Source organism: Dendropsophus ebraccatus, chromosome 7, assembly GCF_027789765.1.
Source record: "Dendropsophus ebraccatus isolate aDenEbr1 chromosome 7, aDenEbr1.pat, whole genome shotgun sequence".
In the NCBI taxonomy this organism is placed as follows: Eukaryota; Metazoa; Chordata; class Amphibia; order Anura; family Hylidae; genus Dendropsophus; species Dendropsophus ebraccatus.
Window position 1 is genome coordinate 42,297,376 of NC_091460.1, and position 19,057 is coordinate 42,316,432.

General features: G+C 42.9%; 1 protein-coding gene across 1 annotated transcript in view; it reads left to right on the forward strand.

Moving 5' to 3' along the window:
- Positions 1 to 19,057, forward strand: part of STX18 (syntaxin 18) — a 112,010-nt gene that overhangs the window by 53,397 nt on the left and 39,556 nt on the right. Inside the window, exons 2-3 of the mRNA XM_069977400.1 lie at positions 7,072 to 7,139; positions 18,671 to 18,783. Coding sequence (XP_069833501.1) covers positions 7,072 to 7,139; positions 18,671 to 18,783 — 181 coding nt within the window. The remainder of the gene's footprint in view (positions 1 to 7,071; positions 7,140 to 18,670; positions 18,784 to 19,057) is intronic.

A 19,057-nucleotide genomic window follows, 5' to 3' on the forward strand; every position in this document is an offset into this window, starting at 1 on the left:
TCACCGGCAAAAGAAACGTCACCTGACGGGATTGTTCAGAAAAAGAAAGGATAAATTGACGACTGGTACTTTGGAAGTGTTTGGTCTGTGTCGCTGACAAGGTTGACGTGTAAACCTCATGAGAACTATGTCCAGGGGGCACACAGTAACTACCAGGCCTGTCACCTATCCTGGCAGTACATGAAGCCTAAAGTCTCAGGTCTCAGCCCTCATTCTTCAGTGATCCTTTAAACATGTCATAGTTGATGGGCAGGGTTTTCGTTTGTTTTTTGTTACTAGAATTTTATGCTACTCTGTTTCTTAATGGACGATGTGCCTAAAAACTGCTAGTTATAGTACATTGTTGTAACCATAAGCTGTAGTGAACTATAGGGAAACAAGACAACATCTGATATGTCACCCCAAGGGGGACCATTGGCGTACATTTGAACCCACAATTATAACTTTTCCTTGTAGCATTTGACAATGTGTCTCGATAAGATGCAGTATTGGGAATAGGAAGACTTAAAGCAAATGTACCTGATGGTAGATTCGCTTTATGTATTACTCATGTATAGAATGGAGCGGCACAGGGAAGCCAGTGCCGCGGTCCTTTTTTTGAACCACTGCCCGGTTTCCTTATCTGGCACACTTATTTTCACTGGTACCGGGCCGGGGGTGAGCCAACCTGCCCCCAGTGGGAAGAAACCCCCTCCCCAACTGTCCACATTCACGATGTCGCTGAAGATATTGGATTTTTCTATATCTTATAAGAGCACACTACTGGGGACATCATTTTCTTTGTGTAGTCAGCCATAAGAATGGTTCAACCATCAGATGGCCGTATATGTCCTGTGTGTATATGATGCGTATATATGTTTTCTATGTGTATATTTTTATAGTTAGTTTTTCCTATGATGGAGCAGACGCAGTCTTTGGAGTCTTCTCTCCTCGCTCCCCTCATAGCATTGCCTCCTAATAGGTTTTGGCTCTGCTCTCCGCTCCTTGAGATCTTTACGATGTGCAACAATGCATGTTATCTCGGGTCCCATTCATGTCTTGTTTTTTTCCTTCTCTGGTATTTTAGTGACACAAAACAGAAACTGAACAAGGTAGCAGTTTTGATGATGAGATTACAGCTAGCCCGGCTGGCTGTCTCCTGACTCTAAACTACACCTCTCTCCGCACATGGCCACCCTTATCCCATTGTTTAGATGTTGCTCAACCTGGCGAGTTTTAGGTTACGGGATCAATTGCTTTCTGCAACCCTGGTTTAAAAACTAAACTTTTGTCTGGGAAATGTGAGCCCAGTGCCTGAGCCCCCAGAGACAAATCATTGGGAAATGAGACAGTTGTCATTGTGATACACTGGATTTTCTTTTGTGAATTAACAGAGAGTACAGTCTAATTGACCAAGAGAACACATTGCAATTACCACTTCCGCACCACCTTAATTTTTTTTTTTCTTTTACTGGAGCCTCTTACATAACTGTGGGATTTCAGTTATGGCCGAATTGAAGAAAACCTGATTTTATTTTTTCCATGAACTATAATGTCTTGGCTGGTAAAGGAATTATTAACCCTCTAGGTGCTGGGTGGAAATCTTCCCATTTAGGCCGGGGCTCCGTATTGATATTACAGATTTTCAGAGCCAGCATTAACGTCCTTCTTATGTTAACTTGCTTCTATCTTCCGTTACTTATCAGCTACTGTATGTCCTGCAGGAAGTGGTGTATTCTTTCCAATCTGACACAGTGCTCTTTGCTGCCACCTCTGTCCAGGACAGTCAATTTATATGAATTTTTTTTTTTTAGTTTTGACATACAAAATAAAGAAGTATCTTTTTTTTTTTTTTTTGTGTCTTTCATGTCATCCAGTCAGCAACGTTATTTCTTTGCCCGGGCCGACAGGGACTGGCCAAAGCCCCCTCTCCGCTCTAAGAGTGATCCATTCTGTACTATTAGTGAATTTGGACATCACATACCAAGCCTAGGACATCAAACATTGTCTACACAAACTAGGTGCTTGCACGACATTGGGCTGTATGCCAGACATAAAGCTACAGGTGTTCTATTAACCTTATGCCGCCACTGTCAAAGGCAATAATAGTGGAGAACAAGACAGCAATGGAGGCTGGAACGGAAGTCTTTCCTGCTTGTGCCTCGGATGCAATGATAGCTGGAGATTTGTCTGGAGACCACATGTGCAACTCCACGAAGAGGCCTTCACAAGGGAACATCACACCAGCTCTTCTCCCAATATTGTGGAGTGGGTTTGTATACTATACCGTAGCCAAGTGCACTAATAGATCAGCCATTTTTCAGCCTGACAACTCCACGAAAACATGTTGCTCATGCTAGTGTGAGAAGCCTGCATGTCCTAAACATGCCATCATGGCCTGCAGCATCTCAGGACTTGTCTCTCCTCGAGCCCATCTAGAATGTCATTGGTTGTCAACTGCAAAAGGACACGTGCTCAAGTCCATTCAGAGTGGCGGAAAAAAAATCATCGCCTGTGGTTCACTAAAAGGACCTGCCGCTTTCCTGACACTTCCCTGAAATCTTTATGTTGAGGAGAGTATACAGGTGACACCTGAAGAAGACATTCATGTTTTATGTGATTTATGATATAGGGATACAGGACCAGATGAGAAGACAGTCAGAAACATAGCATGTTTGGCCATCAGTGAGACTTCTAATGGAAAATAACTTTCCAACCCCTTTTCTCAAAGAGTTAAGGTCCTATTTGATGGGTCAATGGCGGCCTGATCAATAATGTAAACGAGCGGTGATCTGCTAGATCTGCACTCATTTACTGGGCCCATCACATGGCTCCATTATCGTTTTAGCAGAGGCTGCACGGACCTCATTAACGATGTCCTTGCAGCCCTTGCCCTAAATTGTTCATACATTACCTGCCCTTACTCGCGGTCTTCTCCTGCCTTCTGCTCTCTTCCCGGCCGCGGTGGTCTCGGCCAGTCAGCTCAGAGAAGAAGGCAGGAGAACACCAGGTGCAAGGACAGGTAATGTATGAACAGTTTAATTGTCGACCACACCACTATTACACGTAGCAATGCATGGTCGGCGACTGATGATTTTACGTCTGGATCTAAAGAAATAATCAGCTTATGATAGTTTCATCGGCTGATCATTATTTCTATTACACGGAGCAATAATAGGCCGAATTGGCCTGATTTGACAGATTATTGCTCTGTGTAATTAGGCCCTTAGGTTAAATTCACACTGGCGGATCCGCCAGGAGTCTCGTGCACGAAATCTGCAGCTAATACGCAATACACGTATTATTCTTATTATTATTAATACGTGTATTGCGGATTAGCTGCGGATTTTGTGCGTGAGACTCCCGGCAGATCCGCCCGTGTGAATTTACCCTAAGGGCCTAATTACACAGAGCAATAATCTGTCAAATCAGGCCAGACAGTTTTCATACTTTACTTTAGAATAGATTTCTTGGTGCTTGGTCCAATGAAAAATGCTGTTGGTTGCAATTTCTATTGGTTTCTCTGCAGGATTACTGTGCAGAGACTTGGCTGTAAGGAGAGAAACTGAGCATGTGTGTCCTACAGCACTTGGCTCAATAGGTGGACGTGTACATTGCTATACACTCTGAACACCAGGTGGTGCCATACGTTGTAAGAAAATAACCATAACTCTCCACTGGGTCATTTTTAACATGAAAAAAGTTAATTTCTTTTGAAATGAATATATTTAAAGGTGAGAAAACCCCCTTTAACCGAAGGAATATTCTGTTTATTTAACCCCTCTACTTTTGCTAAATTGTGTTATAGTGCTAGGAACAAGTGCAGCCATGTTTATTTAACAGTGGATAACCCCTTTAAAGGAAGATCCCTGTATACCGTCCTGATAAGTTCTCATGAAGTACAAGCCATGTCTGTGTGGACTTGTATGGACTCTCCAGGCCTCTCTCCTTTATATTAAATGATTTTATGGTCACATGCTCCTAGTTAAAGCTGCAGGGGGGTGTTAGGATTTAGTCCTGTTATTAGATTTTACTCAAGCACCAAATCAGACATCTTGAATAAATGATGATGGTGAAATATTGCGGTAATAAAAAGTCCATCTTCTAGACGTCCACTTCAATTTCTAGTGAAAGATGAAAGAGATCTCTGCAGGATGGGATCTGGCCTGACATTAAAGGTGCCCGCTGGAAACATTTGCTGCTCCTATTATCTATTTCGCTGTGTTCCTGAACAGCATGTTGTGGTTTACATTCTGAAGAATACGTTTTATAGGTGATTCAGCATTATGTAACGCTATAGAGGAGCAGGCCGAGCGCCTCCTGTTCATCCAGGAGTTCATAGTATGATCAATGTAGTTTCCAGATCCCTGTCCTGTGTACAGCTTACTCCTCCTTTACAGATGGACCAAAGATGATAATGATGAGCTTGGATTTTCCCTAGAAATAATATTTAAATTTTCATTATTAAATTAACTCTATGGACAGTTATCTGAGATGAATTCAGTGATAATTATTTTCTGGAAAGCTGAGGTCTTTGATATTAGCTCTTTGCTTTAAAAAACAATAAGCAATGATCTGGAGCTGCTGTGATTAGGGGGTCCTGGTTTACTGTACCACTGTGATCAGGGATGCCGTATTCCTGCACTGCTGGGATCGGGGATGCCGTATTCCTGCACTGATGTCGCCTGGGATGCCGTATTCCTGCACTGCTGGGATCGGGGATGCCGTATTCCTGCACTGATGTCGCCTGGGATGCCGTATTCCTGCACTGCTGGGATCGGGGATGCCGTATTCCTGCACTGCTGGGATCGGGGATGCCGTATTCCTGCACTGCTCGGCCTTGAGTTTAGGATTATTATTATTATTATTATTATATATTTGTATGTGGACCTGTTACAATAAAGTACTTTTATTTACTATTTCTGGTGTGCCAGATTTGCCATTATAGCCATTGTATAGTACAATACTTTTCTTTCCTCTAATGCATGTTCCTACATATAGAAATAACAGGATGAGCATTAGAGCATTTCCTCCACCAGCCTTAGTTTGGTTGGATACTATAGGTAACTCGGCCAAATGCTCAGGTAGCTGACAGCTATTCCTCCTGCCCCCATACATATATACATATGACTCAGCCAAACATATATGTTTTGTATAGAAGGAACAGGCAGCAAGAGGATTGACTATGATACAATCCAGTGTATCCAATCCTGCCCTTAGGGGAAGCCAAGGAGACCCCATACACAATAGGTGGTGCGTCTGTCCCTCTGATATCGGTGGGTCTATCAGACTATAATATAATGTGTATGGCTAGTTTTGGTTGGATGTGCTTCTATCTTCTTAGTCCCCTCTTAGTATGACTTAGAGGGAATTTAAAGGAGGTTGTGGAAGTTTACCAGAAGCGGTGCAGGAATAAAGTGAATCCATTGAGTTTTCCGGATGCAATGAGCGGCTCCCCCACACTAGCCTTAATAATCCTCACACATTTGGTGGACTTTGCTGTTTTTAGAGTCTCATAACAGTCGTGTTATGAAGCTGTGAATGTGTTGGAGAGGTTTATATTACACTACGACTGTTACTGGCAGTCTTATGCTTCATGCTCTGCTGCCATCTAGTGGTCAGATTCATTACACAATCTCAAGAAATTTGTTAGTGTTAGTAAGGGTACAAACCCACACACCGTATACACAGCAGATACGCAACAAATACGCAGCAAATACGCAGCAGATTTGTTGGTACAGATTTGATGCTGTGTTCAGTTATTTAGATCTAATCTGCTGCGTATTTGCTGCGTATTTGCTGCGTATCGCAGCAGTAAATACGCTGCTTATACGGTGTGTGGGTTTATACCCTAAGGCTGGGTTCACACTATGTATATTTGAGGCTGTATTTGTGAGGCTGTATAGCAACCAAAACCAGGAGTGGATTGAAAACACAGAAAGGCTCTGTTCACATAATGTTGTAATTGAGTGGATGGCCATCATTTAATGGCAAATATTTGCTGTTATTTTAAAACAACGGCTGTGGTATTGAAATAATGGCCGTTATTTACTGTTATATGGCGGCCATCCACTCAATTTCAACATTGTGTGAACAGATCCTTTCTGTGTTTTCAATCCACTCCTGGTTTTGGTTGCTATGAGGACCTGACATGAGGACCAAATACAGCCTCAAATATACATAGTGTGAACCCAGCCTTATACTGTATTTTATTTTATTTTTTTCAGTTTGTGTTCAAAGAATAATATAATAGTTCTACCGTGTATAGTGTAAACCGCCATAGTACACAGTGAGAAAGAACATTAATGACAAATATTCAGTGTCAAAGTGAAAGGTTGGACAGTAGTGATGAGTGAATAGTGAAATATTCGAATATTCGATATTTGTACGATTATCTCACGAATATTCAAATATTCGATCCCATTAAAGTCTATGGGAACAAGTATTCGATTATTGGAAAACATCTATTCGACCACTTGGAGATAAAAACCGGAAGCTGGGGGATTTGAACGCTTATCGAATATTTATCGAATATTCTGCGAACTATTCGATAGTATTCAAAAGATCGAATACCTTACTATTCGATCGAATATCTGTTCGATCGAACAGTATTCGCTCATCACTTTTGGACTGCTTTATACTCCTCTAGAGAGCACACCCTTGTTTGCTTCCCCTGGCTGCAAACCTGTATATAGCTAGTCCTGCTCTCAGAAGTGGGTATAGTTGTATCCAGTCTGGACAATGCTCTGTGACCTAACTGCATCAAACAAAAATTTTGCTGCAATGTTTCAATGTGGCGTCCAGGCTATTTGGCTCACAGAGCGTTTTCTGTACTGGTTACCATTTGTATCCCCACTGAATGGTATTTGGATTAGGTTTTAGCATGGCCTCACGAGACAGACATGCCTGGATCCATGAATCCGCTTGCTTCTATGGGGTCCCTTAGTGCTAACATTGCTGCAGTAAGACTGCACTGCCACCTCCAGAGTTTATTGTGGAGAAGAGTAGTCAGCAGCCCATAGTCACGTGTATATTACTGATTGGTCATCCAGTCCTTATGTCTCATATCTTCTGTTGCTTTTTTCCGTTTAGATCAACAACATTGGAAAGCTGAAGGATTTTCTCCTGGAGCACAGGAAGGATTACATCAATGCCTGCAGGTGAGTGTGAATGATGCCTATCCGTCTATATACTGGAGGATTTATGTGTAAATACATACAAGTTTTTATATGGGCATGCTCTAAAGTAAAGAGCATGCCCTTTATTCCATTCTGCATCACCTTAGCTGGCCCTGTTAAAATGCACAGGATGCCTTATGTATCATATTAAAAGCTTCTGAATCTGCTATTCCATCATCGCCTCCATAGTCCATGGGTAGTCTTTCCCACACCAACAGATTGCTACTTCTTACTACCTCTGCATTATGCTTACCTTTCCTTCCATTTACTATAATGTTCCTATTACAGGGTTGACAATGTGAAGGTTACAATCAGAGTCTGCTTTCCCAGATGTTGTACACATGGCTTTTTTTAATGCCCCTAATATAGTATTAAACCTTAAGGGGTTAAAGGGGAACTATCAGCAGGTTAGACAAGTACCCATGTACCATGGGCCCTGGGCTATTTACAGATCTTGCCCCATATGCCATATCTATAATTCACCTTAGGAACCGCACTTTCCCACAAAATCCTACTATAGTGCCCCTCCTAGTTGATAGTACCACAATAGTGCCCCCACACACGGTTAATTCCCCCAGTAGTACCCCACCCCCCACCGTCGCTGGGAGACTGGGCTGAACTTGCATATCCTGGCTCCCATGATGCTCCTCCTGTGCCTGCGGGATGCACTGACGCAGGACGTGTGATGGTGTCACCACGCAGGCTGTGCCGGGACGCTGCCCAAAAAATTATGATATGGGTGGTCCTTGTGGCCATTTAGATTGCCCCTATTATAATCCACGGCAACACCCTGTGGCCCACCTCAGAAGGCTAAAAATCCCTGCGCCACAGTCCCGGGTTTGACATGCCTGGTCTACATTGAATTGTCAACACCCTAACTATCCCTCTTTCCATAATACTACAAATGTGTTAGTTATTTTGTCTCCTGTCCAGCAGATGGCGCTGTGGTACTGTACATTGTAACTGGATTAGGTCACTTCACCGTCTCATCCTCTCTAGACCGTTCAGTTCTCATTATTATATTACTGCTTAATGCTCAGCTATATAACATTTGGCCAGGCTATAAAGGTTATTTGTGTGTAAACTTTTTCCATTTTTTTGCTGCTTTAAGTTTGACTCTCTTGAAATATTTTTCTGGGTTCTGGTTGGTTTTGCATTTATTTACATATTAATTATACATGGATATGTGGGTCTGGGGCTGTAAAGATATATATATTTTTTGTTATTACAGTTAGCAGTAGTTTATTATTATTATTAAAGGTGTCATTAAATATCATTGTAGATTATTACATCTGGATCTTTATTAGTCACGCTGCATGTTCTCCTCTGTAAATGGGACATTTGGGGATTCTATCGGAACTGAAATAAAACCAGGATTCACTGTTACATGTGAAGAGCGTTTGCGAAGCCCTATGCGCACTATTTAGAAAATAAGGTGTACACTATGAATAATTATACAGTGTTACCTCGGATTACGAGTAACCTGGTGGGCGAGCAATTTGCATGCCGAGCTGAGATTTTTAAGAAAGTGTGACTCTGTTAGCAAGCAGTGTTTTGCCATACAAGCTCCTCTGTGCCTAAATAAGGATACTGCAGGTGCTAAACTGGGTGGAGGGGGCTTAGCCGAAATGGTTCACCTCTTCACTGAAGTCTTATTTACCATCAAGGGACACACAGTTCCACGCGGACTGGCCGCAATGAGCTGATGGAGGCTGAGGCTGGAATCGGGTGCTGCTTGCATTAGGGGCCCTGGCTGTGCATGGAGGAGGAGGCCGGGTAAGCAGGTGAACTGCATGGCCCTGCTTACATCAGGGGCCCAGTCTGTGCTTAGAGGAGGCCAGGAATGAGGTGACATACATGGGCCCTGCTTGCATTCTCCAGGGTGTTCATGAAGAAGGCCAGGAATCGGACAACCTGCATGGTCCCACGGACAATCTATGCAAGCACCCCAGTAACACTCTCTCTGCTCTTTCCTAATCGTAACATCCTAAACAATCCTGCTGGTGTTTCTAGTGCATATGCATAAGGGATAAACTGTACTAGCTGTGGAACAAATTGGCTGCATGTTAATTATTTCCTTTTGGAAAATTTGCTTTGATATACGAGTGTTTTGGAATTCAAGCATGTTCCCAGAACGAATTCAAGCAGCCAGACCACTGTTTTTAGAGCAGGGTGGTGGTCGGTAACCTAGACAAACGAACCATTGGCAATAGGAGGGAAGGAGCAGCCTATCAGGGGAAGGAAGCAAGTTTGCTAAATAAATGTATTTGCAAAAATATTTTAATATTATTTAACTTTACGAGCCCTACAACTATAACTATATTACTTGTAGAGATGGGTGAATTTACAGTACAAAGGAAGTGAATAGTTTTGTTAGCTTGGCAATCTGCTTATCAGCCGGCTGCCTTTGAACTCTCTGCCGCTCTGCCCAGATGCCTGAAAAAGTTGGATCCAGTCCTGGGAGAAGTTTCCCAGGACTGGATCCAGCTTTTCCAGGCACCTGGGGTGGAGTGGCACGGAGCCACAAGGCAGCCGGCTGATGAGTAGACTGCCGAGATTACAAAGCGATTCACTTCATTTGTACTGTAATTTCACTCATCTCTAGTTACTTGAGAGGGGAATATCCCTTTAAGAGGTGTCTCAATACTGTTTTTCCATATAGCGTATATCTATATAGAATGTATCTAGAACAGGGGTCTCAAACTCGCGGCCCTCCAGCTGTTGCAAAACTACAGTTCCCATCATGCCTGGACAGCCAAAGCGGAGCTTTGGCTGTCCAGGCATGATGGGAATTGTAGTTTTGCAACAGCTGGAGGGCCGCGAGTTTGAGACCCCTGATCTAGAATGTTCCTGGTGTTTGCAGTATTCTGCAGATTTTATCACATTCAGACCTTTTTCTTCCTCTTTCTGTTACCGCCATAAACCTCTCCTCTACCACATTCAATTTTACAGCCGGCTGGTGTATCCTCTGCAGAGCAGCGTAAAAGCAGAATACAGGATATAAATGCCACTGTGGATCAATGTCCTGTATCGGCGGCTCCCTCCAGCTAGATTTCATCTCTCAGCTGGTTTTATCTGCCTAACCTGGCATAAAATGAGTGTATGCAATTCCCATTCGTACTCGCTTTTTGGTAGGCAGGACGAGCCAGCCCAGGAGCTATGTCTTGTGTATATATGTATAGCAGCCTTATCATTTCCTTGCTCGGAGAAGGATTATATCCTAAGGAGCTAACAGAGTTAGACAATCTGTACCTGCAACGGGTGAGCGACTTTTAGGAACATAATGTTATGAACCAATATTGTTTTTGTGCAAATGCTTTAATGACTTCCCGTTCCTTTTTTTTTCTGGCAATTTTAAGTATAAACTTCTTTAAGACATAGTTATCTTACATCTAAGGATGAAATAATGCTGTATTCCCATGCCAACAATTCAATACTGGCCCTCAGATTTCTACTCAGAATGTGGAGCTTGCACTTCTGTGAATGGGCCGTTTGCACATTTAAAAAAATCAGGGCGAAGGTACCCATAGCCTAGAATGTCACCGTTTGTGTGTGTGTGTGTGTGTGTATATATATATATATGTATGTATATATATGTGTGTGTATATATATATATATATATATATATATATATATATATATATATATATATATATAATATTATACACTCACCGGCCACTTTATTAGGTACACCATGCTAGTAACGGGTTGGACCCCCTTTTGCCTTCAGAACTGCCTCAATTCTTGGTGGCATAGACTCAACAAGGTGCTGGAAGCTTCCTCAGAGATTTTGGTCCATATTGACATGATGGCATCACACAGTTGCCGCAGATTTGTCGGTTGCACATCCATGATACGAATCTCCCGTTCCACCACATCCCAAAGATGCTCTATTGGATTGAGATCTGGTGACTGTGGAGGCCATTTGAGTACAGTGAACTCATTGTCATGTTCAAGCAGAAATCGAGACTGATCAGACCAGGCAACGTTTTTCCAATCTTCTACTGTCCAATTTCGATGAGCTTGTGCAAATTGTAGCCTCAGTTTCCTGTTCTTAGCTGAAAGGAGTGGCACCCGGTGTGGTCTTCTGCTGCTGTAGCCCATCTGCCTCAAAGTTCCACGTACTGTGCGTTCAGAGATGCTCTTTTGCCTACCTTGGTTGTAACGGTTGGCTATTTGAGTCACTGTTGCCTTTCTATCAGCTCGAACCAGTCTGCCCATTCTCCTCTGACCTCTGGCATCAACAAGGCATTTCCGCCCACAGAACTGCCGCTCACTGGATGTTTTTTCTTTTTCGGACCATTCTCTGTAAACCCTAGAGATGGTTGTGCGTGAAAATCCCAGTAGATCAGCAGTTTCTGAAATACTCAGACCAGCCCTTCTGGCACCAACAACCATGCCACGTTCAAAGGCACTCAAATCACCTTTTGAGTGCTCCATACTGATGCTCGGTTTGAACTGCAGGAGATTGTCTTGACCAAATGCACTGAGTTGCCGCCATGTGATTGGCTGATTAGAAATTAAGTGGTAACGTGCAGTTGGACAGGTATACCTAATAAAGTGGCTGGTGAGTGTGTATATATATATATATATATATATATATATATATATATATATATATATATATAGAGAAGCTTGTATCTTGGAGCAGCACTACTTGAAAGTTTGAAGTGGGTGCCAGCGGGTGGCCGCGACCACGGCTTCCAATTAGCTATGCATAGAAAATCCCACAGCACTCCGATGTAGCAAATCAAACGTGATTTATTGCATGGTGAAAAAACAGCAAAAAAAGTCAAGGCAACGTTTCAACGACCACTGTCGTCTTTTTCAAGCGTGACTATACATCAACAACAGATCCTTTTATACAGGTGTGCAAATCAGTGCTCAACAGTGATTAGTGCAAAAGTGTACGTGATTAGGGTTTGACCAACAAACAAAGATATACATAGCAATAATACAAGTGAATACAAAAAGTACAATTATTTATGTACAAGTGCTCCAGTGTAGTGCTAGCCGCTTGAATCGGGCGGCAAAGTATCGTAAAAATTCGTATGAAACAACTAAGTATAAAGTTCATTGTAGCGGCTCCGGTTCACCACCAATGAAGGAAGGACGTAAACCCAGGCAGTTGTGCGCATGTCAGCGCTCTGTGAATAGAAGTAACACCCATCATGCTCAGATCTATGACAGGGATGTTGGTTGTAGTAGTGGTAGAGCTCGGTGATTCAGGCAGCCTAGTGCAGAAAAACGGCATCACCCCGGACCTTCATGTTCTCCGGTACCGCCGCTACTGCAGTGATGGCTAGTTGTTCCCTTCTAAACCACATATGTATAATGTGAATAGTCACCATAGCTACAAAGCAATCATTACGGTACTTGGGACGGTGTTAGGAGTATCGCATCACCCCGGACCGTATCATCCGGTACCGCTTCCTCCTCCCGTCCTGTGGCCCCTCCAGGCCCCTTCCCATAGACTGCTTGTAATATACAACAGATCGAAAAACCGCTGTATGTGAATGGTGACTACAACTAAGCACAAAATAACCATACCGATACTTGGGACGAGCATGGGAGAAGCGCATCATGTCGGACTAAATGCTTGTCATCCGGCCTTGCTGCTCCCAACGTCCTGTAGCCATTGTCGGCCCCTTCTCTTGGGTTACTAGTGTTTACATCGGGTTTAAAGAAGACCAATTTGTGTGAATGGTGCCTGGTACTTATCCGAAAAAGAGCATCCGGGTGAAAAATATCATTTTTACTGCCTTGGTTTGTCCCAGCTCCAGAGGGTGGTGAGTCTGTCTGCCGCGATCCAGTAGAAAATTTGTACTATGATCTGTAAAACAAATACTGGTAAGTATATAAAAAAAGATCTGATGTAAACAATTTCTACAGACTAGGCGATGAAACACAGACCCCAGGGGGTACAGAGGAACAACAACCTAACCCATCATATGGCGTGAGGTTTTATACTCTACATTGAGTCCTGCCGGACTCAAGGCATTAGTTTTAAAAATCCATTCCAACTCACGTCTATGTAACGCCAATTGTCTGTTGCCTGTTGCTCGTCCCAAGTATCGGTATGGTTATATTGTGCTTAGTTGTAGTCACCATTCACATACAGCGGTTTTTCGATCTGTTGTATATTACAAGCAGTCTATGGGAAGGGGCCTGGAGGGGCCACAGGACGGGAGGAGGAAGCGGTACCGGATGATACGGTCCGGGGTGATGCGATACTCCTAACACCGTCCCAAGTACCGTAATGATTGCTTTGTAGCTATGGTGACTATTCACATTATACATATGTGGTTTAGAAGGGAACAACTAGCCATCACTGCAGTAGCGGCGGTACCGGAGAACATGAAGGTCCGGGGTGATGCCGTTTTTCTGCACTAGGCTGCCTGAATCACCGAGCTCTACCACTACTACAACCAACATCCCTGTCATAGATCTGAGCATGATGGGTGTTACTTCTATTCACAGAGCGCTGACATGCGCACAACTGCCTGGGTTTACGTCCTTCCTTCATTGGTGGTGAACCGGAGCCGCTACAATGAACTTTATACTTAGTTGTTTCATACGAATTTTTACGATACTTTGCCGCCCGATTCAAGCGGCTAGCACTACACTGGAGCACTTGTACATAAATAATTGTACTTTTTGTATTCACTTGTATTATTGCTATGTATATCTTTGTTTGTTGGTCAAACCCTAATCACGTACACTTTTGCACTAATCACTGTTGAGCACTGATTTGCACACCTGTATAAAAGGATCTGTTGTTGATGTATAGTCACGCTTGAAAAAGACGACAGTGGTCGTTGAAACGTTGCCTTGACTTTTTTTGCTGTTTTTTCACCATGCAATAAATCACGTTTGATTTGCTACATCGGAGTGCTGTGGGATTTTCTATATATATATATATATATATATATATATATATATATATATAATATATATATATATATATATATATATATACTAGAAAATGTACCCGGCGCTGCCCGGGTATAAAGTGTCAGTGTGTTAATTAGATTTGTTCTAAGGTGCCCAGGAGGCCAAGCTAACGGTATTGTTTCATCTGAGTTAATCAGTGGAATTAGTGTATACCTGTACTGCATAGTTGGAGGGGTTCTGTACACCCACAATGTACAGTTTTTAGGGGTCTTGCATATCTGTATACCTGTAGTGTGTAGTTAGGGGGTCCTGTATACCTGTAGTGTGTAGTTGGGGGGGGGGGGCTGAAAACCTGTAGTGTATAGTTGAGGGAGGTCCTGTATACTTGCAGTGTACAGTTGGTGAAGGTCCTGTATACCTGTACTTTATAGTTTGGGGGTCCTGTATACCTGTAGTATATAGTTGGTGCTGTATACCTGTAATGTATAGTTGGTGGAGGTCTTGTATACCTGTAGTTTATAGTTTGAGGGTCCTGGATACCTGTAGTGTATAATTGGTGGAGATCTTGTATAGCTGTATTATATAGTTCGGGGGTCCTGTATACCTGTAGTGCATAGTTTGAGGGTCTTGTATAACTGTAGTATAGAGTTGGTGGAGGTCCTGTATATCTGTAGTGTATAGTTTGGGGTCCTATATACCTGTAGTATATAGTTTGGTAGAGTTCCTGTATACCTGTAGTATATAGCTTTGGGGTCCTGCATACCTGTAGTATAGAGTTGGTGAAGGTGCTGTATACCTGTAGTATAGAGTTGGTGTAGGTCCTGTATACCTGTAGTGTATAGTTTTGAGGTCCTGTATACCTGTAGTGTATAGTTTGGGGTCCTATATACCTGTAGTATATAGTTGGTGGAAGTCCTGTATACCTGAAGTATATAGTTGGTGGAGGTCCTGTATACCTGTAGTGTATAGTTTTGGGGTCCTGTATACCTGTAGTGTAAAGTTTGGGGTCCTGTATACCTGTAATATATAGTTGGTGGAGGTCCCGTGCACCTGTAGTGTATAGTTTTGGGGTCCTGTATATCTATAGTGTCCTGTATACCTGCAGGGTCGTATTTACCATTAGACACCCATGGTCTGGTGCGTAGTGTAGCAGCTTGCAGAGGGGCAGTACCCTCCCGTTCAGACTTGCCAGAAAATCTGGTGTCTTTTCGAGGGGGTTATGGCGGTATTGGTCAGGTCTGGTATAGCGGTGTTATCCAGTCACAGTATGGCGGTATTGGTCAGGTCTGGTATAGTGATGTTATTCAGTCATAGTATGGTGGTATTGGTCAGGTGTGGTATGGCAGTGTTATCCAGTCACAATATGGCAGTATTGGTCAGGTCTGGTATAGCGGTGTTATCCAGTCACAGTATGGTAGTATTGGTCAGGTCTGGTGTGGTGGTGTTATCCAGTCACGGTATGGTGGTATTGGTCAGGTCTGATATAGCGGTGTTATCCAGCACAGTATGGCGGTATTGGTCAGGTCTGGTATGACCGTGTTATCCAGCACAGTATGGAGGTATTGGTCAGTTCTGGTGTGGCAGTGTTATCCAGTCACAGTTTGGTATACCTGTAGTGCCCTGTTTATACATGTACTGTATAGATGGAGTAGGGGGTCCTGTATATACATGTACTGTATAGATGGAGTAGGGGGCCCTGTATATACATGTACTGTATAGATGGAGTAGGGGGTCCTGTATATACATGTACTGTATAGATGGAGTAGGGGGTCCTGTATATACATGTACTGTATAGATGGAGTAGGGGGCCCTGTATATACATGTACTGTATAGATGGAGTAGGGGGTCCTGTATATACATGTACTGTATAGATGGAGTAGGGGGTCCTGTATATACATGTAGTGTATAGATGGAGTAGGGGGTCCTGTATATACATGTACTGTATAGATGGAGTAGGGAGTCTACCAGTTATTACTGTGGATGTTGTGAGGCAGCTGCCCTAGCAACCATTGCTCCCTATGAAAATGAAAGCAGTAATCCTATTGGTTGCTAAGGCTCCAACTGCCGTGTCTGCTGCAGCTAATTATATCACCTGTGTTTGCAGTGAGGAGATTTTCCCATTCATCTCTATGGGGCGCCGCTCTTTCCCCTCCCCCTCCTCTCCTGTACATCTGGCGGGGACGGGATCTTCGCTAAAACCTTCCCGGGCACCCAATGTATCTGTGTGCCAAATTTGGGGTCAAACGGTTCAGGCGTTTGAAGTCTATTTGGGACAGACAGACAGACTTTCATTTTTATTATATTGATATAGATATATATATTATATACACACTCTGTTTCCCTGAAAATAAGACATCTTCAGAAAATAAGGCATAGTGGGGGATTTACAGGATAGCTTAAAGGGGTAGTGTGGCGGTAAAAAATTATTCACAGAATAACACACATTACAAAGTTATACAACTTTGTAATGTATGTTATGTCTGTGAATGGCCTCCTTCCCCGTGTCCCACCACCCCCACCCGTGTACCCGGAAGTGTAGTGCATTATACATACCTGATCCGTGCCGACACGCGTCCGCCATCTTGTGCCAAACGTCATCTTTGGCCGGCCGGCCCGAACACCTCCGATCTTCCCGAGTGCCGGCCACGTCATCAGCTGCTCAGCCGCCATTGGCTGAGCATAACTGTGCTCGGCCAATCGCGGTTCAGCGGCTGATGACGCGGCCGGCACTCGGGAAGATCGGAGGTGTTCGGGCCGGCCGGCCGAAGATGACGTTTGGCACAAGATGGCGGACGCGTGTTGACACGGATCAGGTATGTATAATGCACTACACTTCCGGGTACACGGGTGGGGGTGGTGGGACACGGGGAAGGAGGCCATTCACAGACATAACATACATTACAAAGTTGTAAAAACTTTGTAATGTGTGTTCTGTGAATAATTTTTTACCGCCGCACTACCCCTTTAAAGGAGAAGTCTAGCAAACATTTTTATTAAAGTATTGTATTGCTCCCCAAAAGCTACACAAATCCCCAATATACACTTACGTGAAATGCACATAAGTGCTTTTTTCCCCGCACTTACTACTACATCAAGGCTTTATGTGGGAGATTTATCAAACATGGTGTAAAGTGAAACTGGCTCAGTTGCCCCTAGCAACCAATCAGATTCCACCTTTCATTCCTCAGACTCTTTGGAAAATAAAAGGTGGAATCTGATTGGTTACTAGAGGCAACTGAGACAGTTTCACTTTAAACCATGTTTAATAAATCTCCCCCTTTGTCTTTTTGTACATTTCCTGTAATAGGTGTATATTGATGATTTGTATAACTTTTGGGGGGCAATATAATACTTTAATAAAAATTTTCGCCGGCCATCCCTCTTAAATTAAGACATAGTGTATCTTTGGGAGCAAAAATTAATATGAGACAGTCTTATTTTCAGGGAAACGCGGTAGTACAAGTGTATATAAGAAACATCGTAATATAGCTTATCAGACAAAAATGCCATTGTTTTCACTTATAAGGCTCCTTTCCTCCTTTTTCCTCTTTTCCATCCCTCTTGGTATATGTGCTCTAAACACCTGGGAAAGGCACTTTTTTGGCCATGTGAAGATGCCCTTAAAGGGAATCTAACCTGCTGTTATGTCCCTATAGTGCAGAGGGCACTGAAGATGGAGGTAGTTTCCTTACCTTGATCCTCAGCGCTGTTTTCATTAAATTTGTAGTTTAATACCATATGCTAATGAGATTAGTGCTCTGTGGCCAGGACTACCGCCATCAGTGTGCCAATCTACCCCTTCTAATATATATAGTGGTGTCCCTGTGCAGCGATACCACTCTGGTGCTCATCACTGCAGGATGACGGATAAATATACATTAGTAGGGAGGTGTAGCCAGGTCGGATTGGTGCACTCAGGGTGGTAGTCCCCCCTCGCCAGTGCACCAAACTGCCTTGTTAGCATAGGAATTAAACTACCAAGTATAGAGTGTTAAGGATCAAGGTAAGGAAACTCTTCATCCTCAGTGTCCTGTGTTGTATAGGGACATATCAGCATGTTAGATGTGTCTAACCTGCTGTTAGTTTCCTTTTTAACTTGGAACTTTTAAAAACTGTGGAACATTGATCTTGAGACGGCTGAGCTCACTGAGGTTATAGTTACTTGTAGAATACTTTGAAGAGAGGAGGAGGGAACTGCAGAATGACAGACACAGCTTGAGCAGATTGTATTAAGCCTTATATGTCACTTTGGTGTTTAATTGACAGCTTAAACTGCTCAGTACTCCACTATAATGTCCTCCAGGCTGCTGCAGTTTCGGGCTGTACTGTAATATTTACAGGAGCAGGATCCTCTCCTCTGTTTGTGTGCAGTACATCAGAGACATCATAGCAGATCGTTTATACCCACTAAGAGTGGGAACTGAGAATTAGAGATGGAGACTGCAGAGGGGAAAACTGGTGAAAAATGGCATATACATGTTATATAATGATTGGAATATGCACCATAAATACAGTACCACTGTGTATCGAGGCAATAGGCATCGGAGCAGTCTTATTGAAAACTTACATGTAGTCTTTTGTGATCATTAATGCTGCAAATTTTTTTGTTTCTTTTTTAGTCATGTGTCAAAATATTCCCGTATGACAGACAGTGAGCGCGATCAGATTGATCAGGATGCGCAGACCTTCATGAGAGCGTGTTCTGATGCTATTCAGCAACTTAGGACAGAAGGTGAGTTCTGAACACCCATATAAGTCGGGTTGTCTGTATGCTGTATATGCTCTATATCTTAAGGCTATATCCATAGTATTTCCATCAGTCTTATTTTTTTTCAACCAAAATCAGGAGTGGAAGTGACAGGGCGAAACTATAATGGAAAGATTTGCACAGTTTCTATGTTTTTAACCCAATCTTTGTTTTGTTTGAAAAAAGACTGATCAAAAGATTGACAGAAATACTATGTGTGAACATAGTTTTATAGTTATAGGGGAAGATTTATCAAACA